Source organism: Pan paniscus, chromosome 14 (genome assembly GCF_029289425.2).
Source record: "Pan paniscus chromosome 14, NHGRI_mPanPan1-v2.0_pri, whole genome shotgun sequence".
Classification (NCBI taxonomy): domain Eukaryota; kingdom Metazoa; phylum Chordata; class Mammalia; order Primates; family Hominidae; genus Pan; species Pan paniscus.
The window spans coordinates 24,599,185-24,614,662 of NC_073263.2; the positions used below are offsets into that span (position 1 = coordinate 24,599,185).

A 15,478-nucleotide genomic window follows, 5' to 3' on the forward strand; every position below is an offset into this window, starting at 1 on the left:
AAAAAAAGAATTTTGAACATCAAATTTTAGAAGCTGCTAGTACAACTGGAAGAGCAGATATAGGTAAACCATTTTCTTCACTAGTTTGACCACATTATTTGATTGCTTCTCTAAAATGGGATTTCTTTTCTTTTCTTAATGGCCTCTTGTTTGTTTACTGAGAGATGCTTACTCTACTGTGTGTCTTACATCTAACCTAGATGGAGCAACACTAAATTCCGGGTGTAGTCAGGTTCTTCTTCCTCCCATGGTCCAGTGTACACAAGGGCTTCCCGCCAAGTGCCCACCTCTGGTTCTCCTCCTGTCCTCACGGTTTTCCTCTTTGGCTATGGTCTCTACTCAGCACTGGTCTTCTCTTTCCCACACTCTACTGCAGTGTATACACACGCAGCCTTGGTCCCTGTCCTCTCAGTAATTATTTCAGAAGATCTCCCGCGTTTATTCACGGGTAGCAGGCACCTCATCACGTCCTCGAGCTCCTCTTGGCATCCTTAATTAGCCCCACATTGCAGCCAGAGTGAATTCCATGCACACAGCCATCAGCAAGCACCAGGCCTCTGCCTACCGCGCTTAAATATTTAAATTATCTTTATAATAATAAAAAAGGAGGAGGAAGCTTTCATAAATAAGGGTGATGAATTAGAATTCATTCACTGTGATATAAATTGTTCTGGGTTAAGGAAAAATCGACAGGATTTTCTCTAAAATGATTGAAAAATCTTTGGATGCTGCAGGTCAGGCCAGTAGACAGCAGGGGGCATGAGAGACATTTCTCCTGTTCTCAGCCCTGTCCCCGAGCTTGTGAAGGCAGCGCACACTTGCTTCCAATGCGATCCTTGCAGCTTTTCCACCCATGACATCTGTATTTGTTTTTTCAAATTTCACGTATTTTTCTATCACGAACTTTGATTTTTTCCCCCTGCACTGTGTAAGAATTTATGCATTAGCTGAAAATAAAACATCTGGGCCAAAAGAATAGTAGTTTTCTGTTCCTCATAACTTGCTCCCAAAACAGTGGCTGAGCACCAGATGGCAGCATCCTTCTGTTTCAGAATATTAGGGTAGCATTAAACATTTTTTAAACACATATACCTCACAACTAAAAACATTGTTTCTGTTTTTTTCTTTAATAATATTGGAAATTTCAAAAGAAGTCTTTTGTTGATTTGTTTGTTGCATTCTGCAAATAGTCACTGATCTTATAACAGTGAATTTTATCCTGCAGGAATTCTGGCCTATTTTGGTTGGGGAAGTGTCAGATGTGGTTTGGGAGGATGACAGTTTATGATGTAATTAATTGAGATACAAATGAAAATATTCAGTTTGCTTCTCCTGTATTCTCTGTCTGGTCTGTCTGCCCTCCATCCAACATGTCCAGGCCATCTGCAAACTCCCGATGGAGTTATCTTCTACAGTTTGACCTTGGCAGACGATGGTAGCAACAGCTGAATGCTCTTCCCAGCTCCATTCTGCAGCCGCTCTACAGGTGTGGCCTGCCAGTCAGGAGGACTTCTCAGTCCTTTGTGTTTTCAGACTGGTCTGTCTTTGCAGAGTCCCCTCCTCCTGCTTTAAACCCCCTCTCCCTCTTCTTCACCTAGTTTGGGAGTCTCCTCTTCAGGGGGGTTTCTTCACTGCCCCCTCCTCTATGCCCAGGTTGAGCAAGATTCACCAAAGCACTCACTACATCTTATTTAATTAATCATTTATCACATTTGTCTCCATCCCTACTAAGTATCTTTTTACTTTTATATTCTGTGTTAGTCTACCACAAAGTAAGTGCTCAATAAATGTTTGCAGGGTAAATAAAGTTATGGGTAATTTGATCCAGCAATCCCACTTCTAGGCATATATACCCCCCAAAAGCTAGTAAGTATATCAAAGATATATACGCATTCCCATGTTTATTACAGCCCTATTTGCCATAGCCAACATGTGGAATCAACGTAAGTATCCATCAATGAATGAATGGATAAAGAAAATGTTATATATATTCACAATGGAATACTAGTCAGCCATGAAAAGAATGAAATCATGTGATTTTCAGCAGCATGCATGGAGCCGGAGATCATTGTGTGAAGTGAAATAAACCAGGCACACACAAACATTGCATGTTCTCACTTGTATTTGGGAGCTAAAGACGTTGATCTCATAGAGAAGAGGTTAGAGTGATGGTTACCAGGGGCTGGGAAGGGTAGGGGGAGAGGAGGGATAAAGCGAGGTTGGTTAATGGGTTCAAACATACAGTTAGAAGAAATAAGATCTAGTGTTTGTCAGTACAGTAGGATGATTGTACTTATCAATATTGCATATTTCAAGATAGCTAGAAGAGAAGATTTGGAATGTTCTTAACACAAAGAAATGACAAATAGGCCGGGCGCGGTGGCTCACGCCTGTAATCCCAGCACTTTGGGAGCCTGGGGTGGGCAGATCACGAGGTCAGGAGTTCGAGATCAGCCAGGCCAACATAGTGAAACCCTGTCTCTACTAAAAATACAAAAATGAGCTGGGTCTGGTGGCATGCACTTGTAGTCCCAGCTACTCAGGAGGCTGAAGCAGGAGAATTGCTTGAACCCGGGAGGCAGAGGTTGCAGTGAGCCAAGATCGCACCACAGCACTCCAGCCTGGGTGACAGAGCAAGACTGTGTCTCAAAAAAACAAAAACAAAACAGAAAAAAAAACAAAGAAATGATAAAGTTTCGAGGTGATGGATACCCCAGTTGCCCTGATTTGCTCTACACATTGTATGTATCAAAACATCACATGTATCCCATAAATATGTATATTAAGTATCAATAAAAAATACAAGTTATGGCAACATTAATGGAATGATCCATGGCTAAACTTTTCTGCAGGCTTAGTGTCCTCAGGCAATGAATGATTGGCAGGTTTTTTTTTTTTTGTAACATCTTAAGCTGATTTTTTTTTTTTTACTATTATACTTTAAGTTCTAGGGTACATGTGCACAACATGCAGGTTTGTTACACAGGTATACATGTGCCATGTTGGCTTACTGCACCCATCGACTCATCATTTACATTAGGTATTCCTCCTAATGCTATCCTGCCCCCCACCTCCCAACAGGCCCTAGTGAGTGATGTTCCCCACCCTGTGTCCTTGTGTTCTCATTGTTCAATTCCCACTTATGAATGAGAACATGCAGTGTTTGGTTTTCTGTCCTTGTGATAGTTTACTGAGAATGATGGTTTCCAGCTTCATCCATGTCCCTGCAAAAGACATGAACTCATCCTTTTTTATGGCTGCATAGTATTCCTCGGTGTATACCTGCCACATTTTCTTAATCCAGTCTATCACTGATGGACATTTAGGTTGGTTCCAAGTATTTGCTATTGTGAATAGTGCCGCAATAAACATACATGTGCATGTGTCTTTATAGCATCATGATTTATAATCCTTTGAGTATATACCTAGTAATGCGATGGCTGGGTCAAATGGTATTTCTAGTTCTAGATCCTTGAGGAATCACCACACTTCTTCCAAAATGGTTGAACTAATTTACACTCCCACCAACAGTGTAAAAGCATTCCTCTTTCTTCACATCCTCTCCAGCATCTGTTGTTTCCTGACTTTTTAATGATCACCATTCTAACTGGCGTGAGATGGTATCTCATTGTGGTTTTCATTTGCATTTCTCTGATGATGAGCATTTTTTCATCATCATTTTTTCAGTGATGAGCATTTTTTCATGTGTCTGTTGGCTGCATAAATATCTTCTTTTGAGAAGTGTCTGTTCATATCCTTTGCCCACTTTTTGATTGGGTCATTTGATTTTCTTCTTGTAAATTTGCTTAAGTTATTTGTAGATTCTGGATATTAGCCCTTTGTCAGATGGGTAGTTTGCAAAACTTTTCTCCCATTCTGTAGGTTGCCTGTTCACTCTGATGATAGTTTCTTTTGCTGTGCAGAAGCTCTTTAGTTTAATTAGATCCCATTTGTCTATTTTAGCTTTTGTTGCCGTTGCTTTTGGTGTTTTAGTCATGAAGTCTTCGCCCATGCCTGTGTCCTGAATGGTATTGCCTAGGTTTTCTTCTAGGGTTTTTATGGTTTTAGGTCTTACATTTAAGTCTTTAATCCATCTTGAGTTAATTTTTGTATAAGGTTTAAGGAAGGGATCCAGTTTCAGCTTCCTCATATGGCTAGCCAGTTTTCCCAGCACCATTTATTAAATAGGGAATCCTTTCCCCATTGCTTGTTTTTGTCAGGTTTGTCAAAGATCAGATGGCTGTAGATGTGTGGTGTTATTTCTGAGGCCTCTGTTCTGTTCCATTGGTCTATATATATGTTTTGGTACCAGTACCATGCTGTTTCAGTTACTGTAGCCTTGTAGTGTAGTTTGAAGTCAGGTAGCATGATGCATCCAGCTTTGTTCTTTTTGCTTAGGATTGTCTTGGCTATGCGGTCTCTTTTTTGGTTCCATATGAACTTTAGAGTAGTTTTTTCCAATTCTGTGAAGAAAGTCACTGGTAGCTTGATGAGGATGGCATTGAGTCTATAAATTACCTTGGGCAGTATGGCCATTTTCACAATATTGATTCTTCCTACCCATGAGCATAGAATGTTCTTCCATTTGTTTGTGTCCTCTTTTATTTTGTTGAGCAGTGGTTTGTAGTTCTCCTTGAAGAGGTCCTTCACATCCCTTGTAAGCTGGATTCCTACATATTTTATTCACTTCGTAGCAATTGTGAATGGGAGTTCACTCATGATTTGGCTCTCTGTCTGTTATTGGTGTATAGGAATGCTTGTGATTTTTGCACATTGCTTTTGTATCCTGAGACTTTGCTGAAGTTGCTTATCAGCTTAAGGAGATTTCGGGCTGAGACGATGGAGTTTTCTAAATATACAATCATGTCATCTGCAAACAGGGACAATTTGACTTCCTCTTTTCCTAATTGAATACCCTTTATTTCTTTCTTTTGCCTGATTGCCCTGGCCAGATCTTCCAACACTATGTTGAACAGGAGGGGTGAGAGAGGGCATCCTTGTCGTGTTCCGGTTTTCAAAGGGAAAGCTTCCAGGTTTGCCCATTCCGTATGATGTTGGCTGTGGGTTTGTCATAAATACCTCTTATTATTTTGAGATACGTTTCATCAATATCTAGTTTATTGAGAGTTTTTAGCCCTTCAGGGCTGTTGAATTTTGTCGAAGGCCTTTTCTGCATCTATTGAGATAATCATGTGGTTTTTGTTGTTGGTTCTGTTTATGTGATGGATTACATTTATTGATTTGCATATGTTGAACCAGCCTTGCATCCCAGGTATGAAGCCAACTTGATCATGGTTTATAAGCTTTTTGATGTGCTGCTGGATTCAGTTTGCCAGTATTTTATTGAGGATTTTCACATGGATGTTCATCAGGGATATTGGTCTAAAATTCTCTCTTTTTCTTGTGTCTCTGCCAGGCTTTGGTATCAGGATGATGCTGGCCTCATAAAATGAGTTAGGGAGGATTCCCTCTTTTTCTGTTGATTGGAATAGTTTCAGAAGGAATGGTACCAGCTCCTCCTTGTACCTCTGGTAGAATTCGGCTGTGAATCCTTCTGGTCCTGGACTTTTTTTGGTTGGTAGGCCATTAATTATTGCCTCAATTTCAGAACCTGTTATTGGTCTATTCAGAGATTCAACTTCTTCCTGGTTTAGTCTTGGGAGGGTGTTTGTGTCCGGGAATTTATCCATTTCTTCTAGATTTTCTAGTTTATTTGCATAGAGGTGTTTATAGTATTCTCTGATGGTAGTTTATATTTCTGTGGGATCGGTGCTGATATCCCCTTTATCATTTTTTATTGTGTCTATTTGATTCTTCTCTCGTCTTCTCTATTTCTCTTGCTAACAGTCTATTTTGTGAGCTTTTCAAAAAACCAGCTCCTTGATTCATTGATTTTTTGAAGGGTTTTTCGTGTCTCTATCTCTTTCAGTTCTGCTCTGATCTTAGTTATTTCTTGCCTTCTGCTAGCTTTTGAATTTGTTTGCTCTTGCTTCTCTAGTTCTGTTAATTGTGATGTTAGGGTGTCAATTTTAGATCTTTCCTGCTTTCTCTTGTGTGCATTTAGTGCTATAAATTTCCCTCTATACACTGCTTTGAATGTGTCCCAGAGATACTGGTATGTTGCGTCTTTGTTCTCATTGGTTTCGAAGAACATCTTTATTTCTGCCTTCATTTCATTATTTACCCAGCAGTCATTCAGGAGCTGGTTGTGATTGGCAGGTTTTAACTGGACGTTTGAAACTCATTTTTATGGAGAACAACGAACTTGGAGGGGAAAACAATCCAGATCTGAGGAATAATTTGAATCTGTCAGGTCTATTGTAAAAATGACTTTTGATTTCCATGTGGTATTGCATAGAGTGTTCCTGAATGTAACCAGACAGTTCACCCAGGCAAGCGGTCAACAAGGAATACACCTTCCCCAGAGTCTGCAGGCGCTGAATTTCATCTTCTTTTTCATCTAATTCCACAGTCCTTTAAATCCCCATAAGCTAAATTTCTTGATTCCAATTTCAGAAGGAGCTTTGTTACAATTAACTAAATTTTAAATTTTAGGCTATTCGAACAAAAAATTCTAATATAGGAAGTAAAATAATATTGCATTTCCTCATACATTTCTTCCCCTGTGTGTGCCATTTCCCAATTCGGAGGAAAAGAATATTTTAAAACTGTTTTTTTTTTTCCTGTACATAATACACAATCCCTTCCCCTCTCACACACTCTTTTTTGTCCAGGTTTAAAATAGCAACTCCAGCTGATGGTAGACACTCTTTGGAGATTTTAAGCCACTAATCAATTTCACAGCTGGAGGCAAAGCACTTTGCTTGGAAATATTTTTCACATGACATACAAGGTGCTTCGACCTCCTCAGAGCAGCCAGAGGATTCCGCTGAAGGAGAGGAGAGGCTGCTGACCCACCCCGGAAACCAGAGGAAAGTGAGGTGGTGGCAGGAGGCCACGGCCACGGGCAGGCCACGGGCAATCACTAGCTACCTTCTCCTAACCTTTTTCTCCCACATACTTTCATTTTTAACAAACTGAGCCACAGAACAAGGAAATTCCAACTTCTGCAGGAACCTCTGGGAGCAGAGAACTAGGAAGGTAAGAGCTACCTGGTTCCACCTTTCTGGACTGAGAGTAAGACCCAAAGTTAAAGCGTAGGAAGAAGGAAACCCTCCTTTGGAATGACACTGTTCTCTCGCCTGGTGGTGCTCAGGCTTCAGCAGGATCAGTATCAGAGAGGGTATGTTAGAGGCTGGACGTGGCGGCTCATGCCTATAATCCCAGCACTTTGAAAGGCAAAGGCGGGCAGATTAGTTGAGCTCAGGGGTTCAAGACCAGCTTGGGCAACATGGCAATACCTCATCTCTACAAAAAATACAAAAATTAGCTGGGCATGGAGGCATGCCCCTGTAGGTCCCAGCTACTCGGGAGGCTGAGGCGGGAAGATCACTTGAGCCCAGGAGGTGGAGGCTACAGTGAGCTGAGATCACATCACTGCACTCCAACCTGGGCAACAGAGCAGGAGTATGTCTCAAAAAAAAAAAAAAAAAAAGATTGTGTGTTAGAGCCCAGATAGCTGAGCCTGACTCAAGTTCTGATTCTGCAGGCCAGGGCAAGACCTGAGAATCTGCCTTTAACAAGTTCCCAGGTGATGCTGATGTTGCTGGTCCTAAAACGACCTTGGGAACCACTGATCTTATCTACCCCATCCATTTGCTTTCTATCACTGGCATCTTTACTTACAGGCTAGTTGGCTTCCTTTGTGCCTTTCTTACAAACACACTGCTTCAGATGGGCGTGGTGGCTTACACCTGTAATCCCAGCGCTTTGGGAGGCCAAGGTGGGCAGATCACGAGGTCAGGACTTCGAGACCAGACTGGCCAACATGGTGAAACCCCGTCTCTACTAAAAATACAAAAATTAGCCGGGTGTGGTGGCGTGTGCCTATAATTCCAGCTACTCAAGAGGCTGAGGCAGGAGAATTGCTTGAACCTGGGAGGTGGAATTTGCAGTGAGCCGAGATCATGCCATTGCACTCCAACCTGTGCGACAAAGCGAGACTCCATCTCAAAAACAAAACAAAACAAACAAACAAACAAAAAACCACACACACACACACACACTGCTTCATTCCCTAACAGTTTCTCAAATGGCAGTTTAGTTGAATCTGAGGAGGATGGTACACTAAGACCCATGTGGTCACATTATTGCTCTTGCCTAATTTTAGAGTAACTACATCAGGAGAGTAACAGAAAGGACCGTATTGTAAAATCATAATTTTAAGAAGCCGGGTGTTGTGGCTCACTCCTGTAATCCCAGCACTTTGGAAGGCCAAGGCAGGAGAATCGCTTGAGCCCAGGAGTTCCAGACCAGCCTGGGCAACATAACAAGACTCTGTCTCTACAAAAAATAAAAATCAGCTGGGTGTGGTGGCTTGCACCTGTAGTCCCATCTACTTGGGAGGCTGAGGTGGGAAGATTACTTGAATTTAGGAGTTCAAGGTTGCAGTGAGCCATGATTGTGCCACTGCACTCTGCTCAGGGTGACAGAGCGACTCTATCTCAAAAATAAAATAAAATAAAAAAGTAAGAGATTTTTCTTTAAGCTGCAAAATATATTTCACTGATACATGTTTCATTAATTCAATTCAATAAGCTTTTACTGAGTATTTGTGTGTCAGTATGTGATGGGATTATAATACTTCCTGCTATCAGACTCTTTTCCCAGAAAATCATCAAATTATTATTTTTTGAGATGGAGTCTTGCTCTGTCGCCCCGGCACAAGTGCAGTGGCACAATCCTGACTCACTGCAACTTCCACCTCCCAGGTTCAAGTGATTCTACTGAATCACTCCCGGGTAGCTGGGATTACAGATGCGAGCCACCATACCCAGCTGATTTTTGTATTTTCAGGGGTTTCACCATGTTGGCCACGCTTGTCTCAAACTTCTGACCTCAAGTGATCCTCCTGCCTCAGCCTCCCAAAGCGCTGGGATTACAGGCATGAAGCCACCATGCCCAGCCCAAATTATGCACAGGTAACAGTTTTCAAATGGAAGCAGCTTTCTTCATTTTCTACTCAGAAATAAATTGTCTATCATGCCATAGAGTGACTTCTCCATTCTCGCTGGAGCTCATTTCAGATGTAGCTGGGGTTGTTTTGTTTGTTTGTTTTTTAAAGATAGCATCTTGCTCTGTCACCCAGGCTGAAGTGCAGTGGTGTGATCATAGCTTACTACAACCTCGAACTCCTGGGCTCAAGCAATTGTCCCACCTCAGCCTCCTGAGTAGTTGGGACTACAGGCATACAACACTATGCCTGGCTAATTTTTAATTTTTTTGTAGAGACAAGGCTTCACTATGTTGTTCAGGCTGGTCTTGAACTCCTGGGTTCAAGTGATCCTCCCTTCTCAGTCTCTTAAAGTGCTGGGATTACAGGTGTGAGTTGCCTCAGAGCTTAGTGGTTAAGAACACAGCCCTGGAATGAGATAGACTAGAACTTGGGTGTGCTTTTTAAAAATTATGTTTAAGTTGGAAAAAAACAATTCTTCTTTTTCTTTTATGAGACGGAGTCTTGCTCTGTCACCCAGGCTGGAGTGCAGTGGCGCGATCTCGGCTCACTGCAAGCTCCGCCTCCCGGGTTCACGCCATTCTCCTGTCTCAGCCTCCGGAGTAGCTGGGACTACAGGCGCGCGCCACCACGCCCGGCTAATTTTTTGTATTTTTAGTAAAGATAGGGTTTCACTGTGTTAGCCAGGATGGTCTCCATCTCCTGACCTCGTGATCCGCCCACCTCGGCCTCCCAAGGTGCTGGGATTACAGGCGTGAGCCACCGCGCCCGGCCAAGAAAAAACAATTCTTACCTCATAGAGATGCACCAAATCCATACTTTGGCTGAATTCTAAATGGCTAAAAGTGGAAAAGTTACTGAGGACAAAGCCAAATATTACCATCATAACATGGATTTCTGGAATAAAAAAATAAACCTGATATTGTTATTAAAATGTAATAATTAACTGTATCAGTTATTTATTGTCATAATAACACTATGTAACCAGTAACTATAAACCTTCAGTTGTATTTAACAATAAACCTCTATTCTTCACCATTCTGTAGGTCAGTTGGGTGGTGCTACTGACCTGGGCCAGACCTGTAGGGTCTCAGCTGGGCTGACTCAACTCCTATGGCTGCAGCCACTTGCCAGGTGGGTGGAGGGCTGCCTGGTACAGGCTGTTATCAGCTTAGACCACCTGTCTCTGCTTCATGCAGTCTGTCAACTTCCAGTAGAGAATTGAGCTTGCTGTCATGGCATGAGAGGGTTCTAAGGGTGGGAATGGAAGCTTGCAAGGCCTCCTGAGAACTGAGTTCAGGACGGTCACTTCTGCTGCATTCTGTTAGGTAAAGTAAATCACAACGCTGCCCAGAGGGGCTCGAAAGTCATATTGCAAGGGCCCTGAATATGTGCAGGGGTAGAGAATTCGAGCCATTCTTGCATTCAACCTGCCACATTAACATGTTTTTATCATTAAAGTTGTTTCAGTTAAATGTTCTAAGTTTGACATGACGCGGAAGATACAATAATTTCTCCACTGTCAGTAAGATTTCTCCTCTGTTAGCTGCCTACCTTACATATAAATAAATAGAGCCCACTTTCACCTGCGATTGTTAGAGAAGCAAGGTGTTTGACTAGCTCATTTTAATATAAATATTTTATGTTTCTCCCTTTTGTCTCCCTTTAGTCTTTATTATATCTGAATCAAAGATGACATATAACATGCCTTGTTGTAGAATGATTTGGGAATTTTTCTTCCTTGTAATTTTTTTTTTTTTGAGACATAATCTCACGTTGTCACACAGGCTGGAGTGCAGTGGCACAATCACAGCTCACTGTAGCCTCAACCTCCCGGACTCCAGTGATCCTCCTGCTTCAGCCTTCAAAGTAGCTGCGACTACAGGCTCACATCACCACACTTGGGTATATTAAATTTTTTTTTGGAGAGACAGGGGTCTTACTATGTTTCCCAAGGCTGGTCTCAAACTCCTGGCCTCAAGTGATCCTCCTGCCTCAGCTTCCCAAAGTGCTGGGATTACATGCGTGAGCTACCATGCCTGGCCTACTAATCTTTTTTGTTCTGCCATGTATTATCATCTAAATTTCCATGTACATTTGTGGACTCAAAAAAGGTTATGTATCCTAAAACATGCTTTCTTTTACATAAGATTAATGACTTCTGTACTCACCACAGTCTTGCAGTAAGAAGTATGAATTCATACTTTGACTGACTGATAGAATTCCAATCTCTAAACACTTAAAGGAGGTTTTTCACTTCAAGTTTCAGGTAGAATGTTTACCTATATTTAAAAGTGAATACTGTATTTTAATATTAACAACAAATTAAAATATCACACCACATTTGTATCACTGATGTTCTTATAATGATTAGATACACTGGTTCTTATAATGATTAGATACACCCCTGAACTTGCATCAGATCAATGGTCATCTACTTGCATAGGTTACCAGTGTATCTGACCAGTATGGTGAAACCCTGTCTCTACTAAAAATACAAAAATTAGCCAGGCATGGTGGCAGGTGCCTATAATCCCAGCTACTCGGGATGCTAAGGCTGGAGAATTGCTTGAACCTCAGAGGTGGAGGTTGCAGTGAGCCAAGATCGTGCCACTGCACTCCAGCTTGGGCGACAGAGTGAGACTCCATCTCAAAAAAAAAAAAACAAAGAAATTACTTTTCTGTAAGTCAACTCCACTTCCTCTGGTCTGTCTTCTCTGTACTCAGGGCCCTCCTAAAATTTTCCTTCATATTGTTAAAGATAGTTTCAAAGCAACCTCCCTTTTTCTTTCTTTGTGCATAATAATAATCATCTTAAACTTTTCTACATTTTTCTGCTTTCCATTTTTCTAATATTTTCTTCTGGGCCTCATGTCTCCAAAATAAATCATTCCACTCCAAGGAATAAAGTAACTAAAAATACATACACCTAATAAAACCAAACTGCTGTGCACCAAAAAGGAAATTAGTAATAGAAATTAAGAATGCCCGCTGGGCGTGGTGGCTCACGCCTGGAATCCCAGCACTTTGGGAGGCCAAGGCGGGCAGATCACGAGGTCAGGAGATCGAGACCATGCTGGCTAACATGGTGACACCCCGTCTCTACTGAAAATACAAAAAATTAGCCTGGCGAGGTGGCGGGTGCCTGTAGTCCCAGCTACTACTCGGGAGGCTGAGGCAGGAACCCCGGGGGGCAGAGCCTGCAGTGAGCCGAGATCGCGCCACTGCACTCCAACCTGGGTGACAGCGAGACTCCGTCTCAGAAAAAAAAAAAAAAAAGAAAAAGAAAAAGAAATTAAGAATGCCGGCCAGGCGCGGTGGCTCACATCTGTAATCCCAGCACTTTGGGAGGCCGAGACAGGTGGATCACCTGAGGTCAGGAGTTCGAGACCAGCCTGACCAACATGGTGAAACCCTGTCTCTACTAAATACAAAAAAAAAAAAAAAAAAAATTAGCTGGGTATGGTAGTGCATGCCTATAATTCCAGCTACTTGGGAGGTTGAGGCAGGAGAATTGCTTGAACCCGAGAGGTGGAGGTTGCAGTGAGCAGAGATTGTGCCATTGCACTCCAGCCTGGGCAACAAGAGCGAAACTGAGTCTCAAAAAAAAAAGAATGCCAGTGCTTTGTGGACTTTTTTTTCTGATAACACGTCTCTTCTTATTTATGTAGCATTAGAAAACAGTTCATTGAAAATAAAAACTGGAAAAGATTTTGTGTTAAAATACTCGGATAACATTCTGCATAGGCTGGAAATCTCCTTTTAGGAAATTTTAGAAAATTGGATGAATTGAAGCCTTTTTTTAAGCTTACTTAATAACGTAGTTATTAGAAGAAACACTATAATGATGTCAAAAAATTTAGCACACGGCGCGGGCGCGGAGAGGCGCACAGGAGACCTCAGGCCCAGGCTCCACTCCCCAGCTGTGAAAGGACCGCTGGCCGGACCCCCAAGCTAGCCCGCCAGGCCTCCATAGAGCTGCCCAGCATGGCCGTGGCCAGTACCAAGAGTCGGTGGGAGACGGCTGAGGTACAGGCTCAATCTGCGGCCAAGACTCCGTCCTGCAAGGCCCAGATTGCCTTCCTACAGGGAGAAAGGAAGGATCAAGAAAATTTGAAGAAGGATCTTGTGAGGAAGATCAAAATGTTGGAGTATGCTCTTAAACAGAAAAGAGCCAAATACCACAAGTTGAAATATGGGACAGAATTGAATCAGGGAGATATGAAGCCTCCAAGCTATGATTCTGATTCCACATTAACAAAACAGCCAGTTAATGTGGAAACAAGGTCGACAACTACTCAGACAAAGGTAGTTCAGTTTCTCCAGATTACCACAGAAGAGAGCTCTGTGGATCCTCTTCAGATGAGATGATTTAATATGGTACCGGGGAAATGAGAAGCCATCCGAGCACAAGCGCTCCCTGGGGGTGGGCCACCACTCGTCGGCTGCAAATTGTAGCCTGGGAACGCTCCAGCCGTATTTCAGCTCGCCTTCGGGGATCGCCGCCTCCGAAGCGCCACAACAAGCAATTCAGTCAGTCCATGGACCTTGGCACAGACTCTCAGCGCCTCCCGCCTCTCAGCGGAAACGCCCAACAGAACCGTTAGAACCAGCGAGCACGCGCATCTTAGCCGGCCCCGCCCAACAGGCCCGAGGCGGAGAAACCGCCCTAGCAGCTCTCGCGGCGCCCAGTGCAGGCGGCGGTTGCTGCTCAGGTGCCGCGGGCTGGCGGGGCTCCCTGGAGACGCAAGGCGCGCCCTGCCCCAGGGCCTATTTGACTGTGGCCCGCGCGCTCTTCTCCTCTTCCACCGGCTCCCGATGCTCGGAGCCACCCGCGCTGGGCCCTCTGCAGCCCAGGGATGGGGTTGAGTGGTGCTTCTCCGCCTGGTGCCGCCGCTGGGCCCACAGCCCGACTTCGCCACTGCGTCGTCCCCGGGGTCCGCGCTGATGGGCGCGAGGCGGGAGGACGGGATCCGGGGTTGCTACCGCTGCAGTCAGCGCACCACTTGCAGGTGGCAGCTGCAGCTCGGGCTCCGGCGGGGGCTGGCGGGGCTCCCCTGGGATGGCCTCCTGGGCCCAGAATGCGCCGCCCATCCGGCCAGAGGGTGCGCGCCTCCTACACCCCGGGCCGAAGCCCATGCCCGGCGCTCCTGCCGCAGACTGCCTGACTTGCCGCGGCCGGGGTCCGCGCGGCCGGAGGCGCCCGCCTGGTCGGGGATTCCCAATCCTCGGCGACCCCTGCTCCATGTGCTGGTGGCGGCTGCAGCTGCAGCGCCCATGGGCTGATGTGGCTTCCCGGAGCTGCGGCCGGCCACGCCCAAGGGCCCCACAGGCTGCGCTGCCCTGGCCAGCTGCTCCTGACCCGCGCCCAGAGCGCAGGACCTGGCGCTTGGCACTCTGCAGCCACGGGGATGAGGCTGAGCGCCGGTTCTCGGCCTCGTGGCGCCACTGGGGCCACAGCCTGACTTCACCTCCTCGTCGCCCAAGTCGTGTGATGGGCACGTGTGAGGAGGGGCAATCGGGGTTCCCAAGGCTGCTGCCTGCATGCCACTCCTTGGCCACTAGGATAAAGCTGAGGAGCCGCCAGGGGATGAGCACGTTGTGGCCATCGGGATGGGGCTGAGAGTCTATCTTTATCCTTATGCACCTGCCCAGCCGACTTCCCGACAGCCACTACCGCAGCGTCCTGTCAGGGAGTCCTTGCTGTTGGGGCGGGGATGGGGAGGGCATGGAGAATCAGGGATGGTCTGGCCATTGCTGCTGGTGCCTGACGTGCAGGTGGCAGCTGCACCTAGGGCACGGGCTGGTAGGTCTTCTCTTTTGGATGGTTTCCAGGTGGCCCATTGCGCCGTGACCAAGCCAGAGGGTCCACTCCACCTTAGCCCACACTAGGAGTCCAGGGGCTACAGGCGTGGGTACTGCGTGGCCAACCAGAAGGGGCTCAGCAGCCAGTTCAGCTTTCCTGCCTTTGCAGGGCTTTAAAAAAAATTTTTTTTATTTAACATTTTCTAAAAATACATACAAACAAAAAGATGCATATCAAACAAATTAGGAAGGTTGCACATGGGAAGACGGGGAATAGAAATGGGGGCGAGAATGAAAGAAAATAAATGAGAGAGGGACTTTGTAAGGATTAATGATAATAACTCAATCCTCTATGTCTTTGACAAGAAGGAAGAAAAAGAAAGTGGGATAAAGGATCGGAAAGGGACGAAAATAGAAAAAATTAGAGTATGACTCCAGGGTAGACCTGTTTTGTTGTTGCTGGGTTGGTTTGTCTGTTTGTTTGTTGTATTTTTCATATGTTTCGCCATGTTGGCCAGGCCAGTCCGAACCCCTAGCCTCAAGTGATCAACCCGCCTCGGCCTCCGAGAGTGCTGGGATTACAGGCGTGAGCCACCACGT

The 15,478-nt window shown here is 44.8% G+C and overlaps 1 protein-coding gene across 1 annotated transcript in view; it reads right to left on the bottom strand.

Moving 5' to 3' along the window:
- Positions 1-14,917, bottom strand: part of LOC117975557 (uncharacterized) — a 56,268-nt gene extending 41,351 nt beyond the window's left edge. Inside the window, exons 1-2 of the mRNA XM_063595884.1 lie at positions 14,846-14,917; positions 11,245-14,746 (exon numbers count right to left, since the gene is read on the bottom strand). Coding sequence (XP_063451954.1) covers positions 13,844-14,746; positions 14,846-14,917 — 975 coding nt within the window. The 3' untranslated portion in view covers positions 11,245-13,843. The remainder of the gene's footprint in view (positions 1-11,244; positions 14,747-14,845) is intronic.
- Between the last annotated feature and the right edge of the window lie 561 nt (positions 14,918-15,478).